Source organism: Sander lucioperca, chromosome 24, assembly GCF_008315115.2.
Source record: "Sander lucioperca isolate FBNREF2018 chromosome 24, SLUC_FBN_1.2, whole genome shotgun sequence".
Lineage (NCBI taxonomy): Eukaryota > Metazoa > Chordata > Actinopteri > Perciformes > Percidae > Sander > Sander lucioperca.
In genome coordinates this window covers 17,360,163-17,367,737 of record NC_050196.1, presented here as the reverse complement: position 1 = coordinate 17,367,737, position 7,575 = coordinate 17,360,163, and the positions used below count along the sequence as shown (strand labels likewise).

The 7,575-nt window shown below is 43.7% G+C and overlaps 1 protein-coding gene across 1 annotated transcript in view; it reads left to right on the top strand.

Annotated features, from left to right (window-relative positions):
- Positions 1–259: 259 nt before the first annotated feature.
- LOC116044403 (NLR family CARD domain-containing protein 3-like) overlaps positions 260–7,575 on the top strand; it is a gene marked incomplete at its 5' end in the record, with an annotated part of 39,300 nt that continues 31,984 nt past the window's right edge. The window contains 6 exons of the mRNA XM_035998399.1: positions 260–458; positions 586–2,347; positions 2,459–2,632; positions 2,961–3,134; positions 3,958–4,004; positions 6,059–6,657. Of these exons, the coding sequence (XP_035854292.1) occupies positions 260–458; positions 586–2,347; positions 2,459–2,632; positions 2,961–3,134; positions 3,958–4,004; positions 6,059–6,594 (2,892 nt within the window). The remainder of the gene's footprint in view (positions 459–585; positions 2,348–2,458; positions 2,633–2,960; positions 3,135–3,957; positions 4,005–6,058; positions 6,658–7,575) is intronic.

Here is a 7,575-nt window from a genome sequence, read left to right as displayed (position 1 = left end):
CCTCCACAGAGTGGACCAGGAGAGCTCAGAGGTTCCCAGTGGTCAGTCTGCCCAGCAGCATCAAACACACCTGGACTCCATATTTATGGTCTGTACATGTACAACAACTACTTCTACATCTATTCTGTTCACAATCATCTCCATGCTGCACTTTTCAGACCAGTGGATTGTCAGTCTGTCCAACATGGATCTGATGTTTGCTTCCATGATTTCAGTTTGATTTTGTCATTCATATAATCTTCTGTTCCAGCTGCTGGAGGAGAACATCGTCACTTTTGTGAAGAACGAGCTGAAGAAGATCCAGAAGGTTCTGAGTCCAGATTACCCAGAATGTTTAGAGAGTCAGAGGGACAATGAGGATGAAGAGCAGAGGAGGAGCAGAAAGGCATTTCTAAAGATCACACTGTACTTCCTTAGGAGAATGCAGCAGGACGAGCTGGCTGACCGTCTGCAGATCAGTAAGAGGATTTCTCTAAAGATTTAACTTGATGGATAAATGGGACGTTTACTAAGAGATTGACCAAAATATGTTCCTGTTTATTTTATAAATCGCTCACTGATCTTCTTTGTTCTGTATTCATTCAGGAAGTCCAGTTGGAGTTTGTCGACGTAAACTCAAATCTAACCAGCAGAAGAAGTTCCAGTGTGTGTTTGAGGGGATTGCTAAAGCAGGAAACCCAACCCTTCTGAATAAGATGTTCACAGAGATCTACATCATGGAGGGAGGGACTGGAGAGGTCAATGATGAACATGAGGTCAGACAGATTGAAACAGCATCCAGGAAACCAGACAGACCAGAAACAACAATCAGACATGAAGACATCTTTAAAGCCCCACCTGGAAGAGATGAACCAATCAGAACAGTGATGACAAAGGGAGTGGCTGGCATCGGGAAAACAGTCTTAACACAGAAGTTCACTCTGGACTGGGCTGAAGACAAAGCCAACCAGGACATCCAGTTCATATTTCCATTCACCTTCAGAGAGCTGAATGTGCTGAAAGAGAGAAAGTTCAGCTTGGTGGAACTTGTTGATTACTTCTTTAGTGAAACCAAAGAAGCAGGAATCTGCAGGTTTGAAGAGGTTGTGTTCATCTTTGACGGTCTGGATGAGTGTCGACTTCCTCTGGACTTCCACAACACTGAGAGCCTGACTGATGTTACAGAGTCCACCTCAGTGGGTGTACTGCTGACAAACCTCATCAGGGGGAAACTGCTTCCCTCTGCTCACCTCTGGATAACCACACGACCTGCAGCAGCCAATCAGATCCCTCCTGAGTGTGTTGACATGGTGACAGAGATCAGAGGGTTCACTGACCACCAGAAGGAGGAGTACTTCAGGAAGAGATTCAGAGATGAGGAGCAGGCCAGCAGAATCATCTCCCACATCAAGACATCACGAAGCCTCCACATCATGTGTCACATCCCAATCTTCTGCTGGATCACTGCTACAGTTCTGGAGGACATGTTGAAGACCAGAGAGGGAGGAGAGCTACCCAAGACCCTGACTGAGATGTACATCCACTTCCTGGTGGTTCAGTCCAAAGTGAAGAACATCAAGTATGACCGAGGAGCTGAGACAGATCCACACTGGAGTCCAGACACCAGGAAGATGATTGAGTCTCTGGGAAAACTGGCTTTTGAGCAGCTGCAGAAAGGCAACCTGATCTTCTATGAATCAGACCTGATAGAGTGTGGCATCAATATCAGATCAGCCTCAGTGTACTCAGGAGTGTTCACACAGATCTTTAAAGAGGAGAGAGGACTGTACCAGGACAAGGTGTTCAGCTTCATCCATCTGAGTGTTCAGGAGTTTCTGGCTGCTCTTCATGTCCATCTGACATTCACCAACTCTGGAGTCAACCTGCTGGCAGAAGAACAAACAACATCAACAGGTTTCTACCAGAGTGCTGTGGACAAGGCCTTACAGAGTCCAAATGGACACCTGGACTTGTTCCTCCGCTTCCTCCTGGGTCTTTCACTGCAGACCAATCAGAATCTCCTACGAGGCCTGGTGACACAGAGAGGAAGTAGCTCACAGACCAGTCAGGAAACAGTGGAGTACATCAAGAAGAAGATCAGTGAGAATCTGTCTGCAGAGAGAAGCATCAATCTGTTCCACTGTCTGAATGAACTGAATGATCGTTCTCTAGTGGAGCAGATCCAACAGTACCTGACATCAGGAAGTCTCTCCACAGATAAACTGTCTCCTGCTCAGTGGTCAGCTCTGGGCTTCATCTTACTGTCATCAGAAGACGATCTGGACGTGTTTGACCTGAAGAAATACTCTGCTTCAGAGGAGGCTTTTCTGAGGCTGCTGCCAGTGGTCAAAGCCTCCAACAAAGCTCTGTAAGTGGGATTTATTCATCATTAAATACTCTATTCTATATATCTACTCTCTACTCTATCTTTCAACCGGGAGAAAAATAAATAACTATTGCCTTACCATTTTCTCTTCAGGCTGAGTGGCTGTAATCTGTCAGAGAGAAGCTGTGAAGCTCTGTCCTCAGTTCTCAGCTCCCAGTCCCTTAGTTTGAGAGAGCTGGACCTGAGTAACAACAACCTGCAGGATTCAGGAGTGAAGCTGATCTCTGTTGGACTAAAGAGTCAACACTGCACACTGGAGACTCTCAGGTCAGGATTCATTAAACCATTCCACTGATGACAATTTGAAATCTAATTAACTTGAGTTGATAAACAGCTAACATGTAGCTTTGTGTCTGCTGATACAAAGTGTCAAAGGACGTTTTTTGTGATTAACAATTTTTATAAATTGTTTAAACAACAAACATGAACATACCGTAGACGCTCACTTCCATTGTGGCTTAAAATCAACAACTTCCGTTGTAGCTTTTGAACTTCTGATGAACCGTCTCGGCCACTGTAAAAATGTACCTGGATAATAAACAAACATGGCGCCACATGTTCACAGAGGGTTCCTGTGTGTTCTGTGTGTTTTCAGTATGTCAGGCTGTCTGATGTCAGAGGAAGGCTGTTCTTCTCTGGTCTCAGCTCTGAGCTCCAACCCCTCCCATCTGAGAGAGCTGGACCTGAGCTACAATCATCCAGGAGACTCAGGAGTGAAGCTACTGTCAGCGGGACTGAAGGATCCTCTCTGGAGACTGGACACTCTCAGGTAGAAACACTGATAAACATAAATGTGTAGAACGTCTCCAAGGAGATCATCTATATGAATCAAAATAACTCCCTATTGTTAATATTCTATGCAGTTTGGACAAATCTCTGGATGGTAAAGATAGTCTGTCATTTTGAGAAATATCCCAGTGATCAAATTATTACCAGGATATCTTTCATCTCTACAGAGATAGATCCAGTACAGGTTTAGCCTAGCTTAGCAGAAACCAATGTGCTGTCTATGCTGTGACAAGAGTGTGTGAATGAATGTGATCAATCAGAGACGTACACTGACGTCTGGACCAAACATTGTATAAAGTCCCTCTTGTGCTGGGAGAGCACAGTCACTGGACATACCTGCAAACTACTCGCTTTTCGACAAAAATCGCCGTTTTGAATGGGAAAATGTCTTCCACGTGAATCGTGTAGATCCGAAGAGTTTTTATTTTGGGTGGGGAGTGGAGGTCTGAGACCCGGTGCTTAACGACGGTTATCTACCGGACCGAATAGCAACGCGGATTTTGGTGCCTTATTTAGGTGCCACTTAAATGCCTGCGCTTCTCTCTGATGCTCCGAAAACGGACGTTAGAGGGAACTGAAACATCGCCGCACGGGAAGCTAGGGATGTGTCACCTTTTTTAGCCCTTCTGAGTTTGCAGGTATGCTGGAATAGGAGCTAAAAAGTCTCTCAAAACACCTGCAGTGCGAACACAACATAAAGTTGGGTTCTTAGAACTATAAAAGTTCCTCCGGTCTGAAAACATCTAATATGTGTGTGTGAGAGTGATTTAATGTCCATGCCCTCCCCCTCCTCCTCCTTTCAGGGTGGAGCCTGCTGGAGTCAGATGGTTGACACCAGGTCTGAGGAAGTGTAAGTCTGTTTTTAATTTCATTCATCAAACTGTGACATCACTCATTCAAACCTCTGAAGTCATCACGACGGCTTGACCGCAGTCAGCCTCTGGCTTTACCGTAATATTACATCTACAACAACCGCTTTCCAGACTTCACCTGGAGCTCGCAAATCGAAAGTAAAGTCTGTTTCTCTCTGCTGTTGTCTGTCACAGCTTAACGTTTAACTGACCATAGTGCTTGTTTTAGCAGACTTCTATAACTTCAGTTAAGTTAACTTCAGTTAAGTTAACTTTAACCAGCCCGGTTCTTTCTGAAAAATAACAACAACAGCAAATACAAACAGACTAACTAAACATGCTTGCTGACTGGGAGTTCTGGATGAACTCATGGAAGACATTACCGTACGCTGGCTGTGTGCTGAAGCAAATCTACCAGCCACTTGCATATTTTACCAGCATTTGGCTAATAGAAGGTGCTAACTTTGGACCCTGATTCAAGCCAATCAGCAACAGGCAGCAGCAGTTGATGATGGGGAGGGGCTGTGCAGCGTGTGTGCCAGCCGGCTAGTAGTTATCTGTCTGTGAATCTGGGGGGCAGAGTTTCTGAAGGGGGGGGGTTGTAGCTGTTTGCCAGTTGAATTCAAATATCAACAATCTTTGCGCAGCATTGCTTACTGCACTTTAATAACTGCAGCCTTGGGCCCTGTTAGCTCACCTGGTTGAGCGTTCGCCCGATATACAAACCGGAATTCCAATCAAGTTGGGACATTGTGCAAAACGTAAATAAAAACAGAATACAATGATTTGCAAATCCTTTTCAACCTATATTCAGTTGAATACATTACAAAGACAAGATATTTCATGTTCAAACTGATCAACTATATTGTTTTTTTGCAAATATTCACCTATTTTGAATTTGATGCCTGCAACACGTCCCAAAAAAGGGGCAGGGGACAGGGGCATGTTGACCACTGTGTTACATCACCTTTCCTTGTAACAACACTCAATAAGTGTTTGGGAACTGAGGACACTAATTGTTGAATCTTTGTAGGTGGAATTCTTTCCCATTCTTGCTTGATGTACATCAGTTGCTCAACAGTCCGGGGTCTCTGTTGTCGTACTGTTTCAATGGGAGACAGATCTGGACTGCAGGCAGGCCAGTCTAGTACTCTCTTACTACGAAGCCACACTGTTGTAACACGTGCACAAATGTGGCTTAGCATGGTCTTGCTGAAATAAACAGGGATGTCCCTGAAAAAGATTTTGCTTGGATGGCAGCATATGTTGCTCCAAAACCTGTATGTACCTTTCAGCATTAATGGTGCCTTCACAGATGTACATGTTACCCATGCCATGTGCACTAACACCCATACCATCACAGATGCTGGCTTTTGACCTTTGCGCTGATAACAATCTGGATGGTCCTTTTCCTCTTTGGCCCGGAGGACATGACGTCCATGATTTCCAAAAACAAAGTGAAATGTGGACTCGTCAGACCACAGCACACTTTGAGTCAGTCCATCTCAGATGAGCTCGGCCCAGAGAAGCCGGCAGCATTTCTGGGTGTTGTTGATATATGTCTTTGCTTTGCATGGTAGAGTTTTAACTTGCACTTGTAGATGTAGTGACAACCTGTGTTAACTGACAATGGTTCTCTGAAGTGTTCTTGAGCCCACGTGGTAATATCCTTTACATAATGATGTCGGTTTTTAATGCAGTGCCGCCTGAGGGATCGGAAAAAAAGCAATAAAGTTTATCAGTTTGAACATTAAATATCTTGTCTTTGTAATGTATTCAATTGAATATACTGTAGGTTAAAAAGGATTTTCAAATCATTGTATTCTGTTAATTTGTATTTTACACAACGTCCCAACTTCATTGGAATTGGGGTTTGTACTGCGGCTCAGTTCTTACTGCAGCGGCCCGGTGTTCAGGTCTGACCCACTGCTACATGTCATTCCCTCGCTTTCTCTCTCTCCTTTCCTGTCTTCAGTTGTCAAAAATGCCCCAAAAGTAATAAAATAATCAAATAAATAACTGCAGCTGTGTTGTGTCTCGTTCTCTCCGTCAGATTCCTGTGAACTCACAGTCGACACAAACACAGTGCACAGAAAACTCAAACTGTCTGACAACAACAGGACGGTGACACGTGTGATGGAGAAGCAGCCATATCCTGATCATCCAGAGAGGTTTGACCCCTGGCATCAGCTGCTGTGTAGAGATGGTCTGACTGGTCGCTGTTACTGGGAGGTCGAGAGGAGAGGAGGGGTTGATCTAGCAGTGAGTTACAGAGGAATCAGCAGGACAGGAGGCAGTAGAGACTGCTGGTTTGGATATAATGATCAGTCCTGGAGTCTGAGGTGCTCTGATGGTGATGGTTACTCTGTCCGGCACAATAAGAGTGAAACATACCTCTCCTCTTCTGTCTCTGGTAGAGTAGCAGTGTATGTGGACGTTCCTGCTGGCTCGCTGTCCTTCTACGAAGTCTCCTCTGACTCACTGATCCACCTCCACACCTTCAACACCACATTCACTGAACATCTCTATCCTGGGTTTGGGTTTGCGTTCAGTTCTTCTGGTTCCTCAGTGTCTCTGAGTCCTCTGTAGGACGGAGAGTCTCCTCCTGTTTCTCACTGCTGATCAGTTGAGTCTGTACAGGATCACACTCACATATTATTAATGATGTTTATAATGTACATATTACTAATGTTATTCTTATTTTTCTATTTCTTATTATATTTTGTCTTATCTGTTGTGTTGCATTTAAACTGCTGTAACGAGTCTAAAGTCTCTCAGAGACCAGCTCGCTCTACATTAACACAATGTTGAGTTTAAACAAAAAGTTAAAACAGCTGATCTTTTCTGTTCTGATGTATTCATAATGTACTCTGCAGCTTATTGTGCTGATTAGATCATGTCTGTTACTGAGCATACAGGAGGAAGCTCTTTGTTCACACGGCAGGAAGAACTTTTGTCTTTCCGTCTTGGAGGATGAGTTGTGTCACAATTTGTTTTGATTTCTGTCTCTTCACAATAAAAGCATAACGTTAACGTGAGTCTGTTAGTTTCCTTTCTCAGGTCAGCTCTGCTGAGATGATTCAGCTCTAAGATTCAGTATCCAGTTAAAAGGTTTCTGGTGGTTAAGGTTTTGGGTTTAATCCTAAATATCTAAGTAGAACGGGCGTGGTGTCTGGAAAAGAGCAGCTGCAGGCTACCGCTAAGCTAACGCTATCTTGTGTCTTCAGCTTGAAGTGTGGAAGACTTCAAAAAAGCTTCAAAAAACGTTTTTAAAAGCTTTACAAAAAATCAAGTTGAGTCAAAATAAGCGTTGGAAACAGCTGAGTATGTAGCGAGTGATTGAGGACGATGTATATCAGTGAGCAGGTGGCATTAATATCCTGATCACATCAATCTCAGAGACATCTCAGTTCTTTTCTTGTAGATTTGCAACTTTAATCTCTGAAATTCTCAGAATATGAGAATTTATTTGTTATTACAATAAACCTAAAACGCTGTCAAAGCTGGAAAACTCTTAAGAGTCTGGAAAGATTATTTTCTACGTGCTTAAAAATGATTCCTAAAACAAAG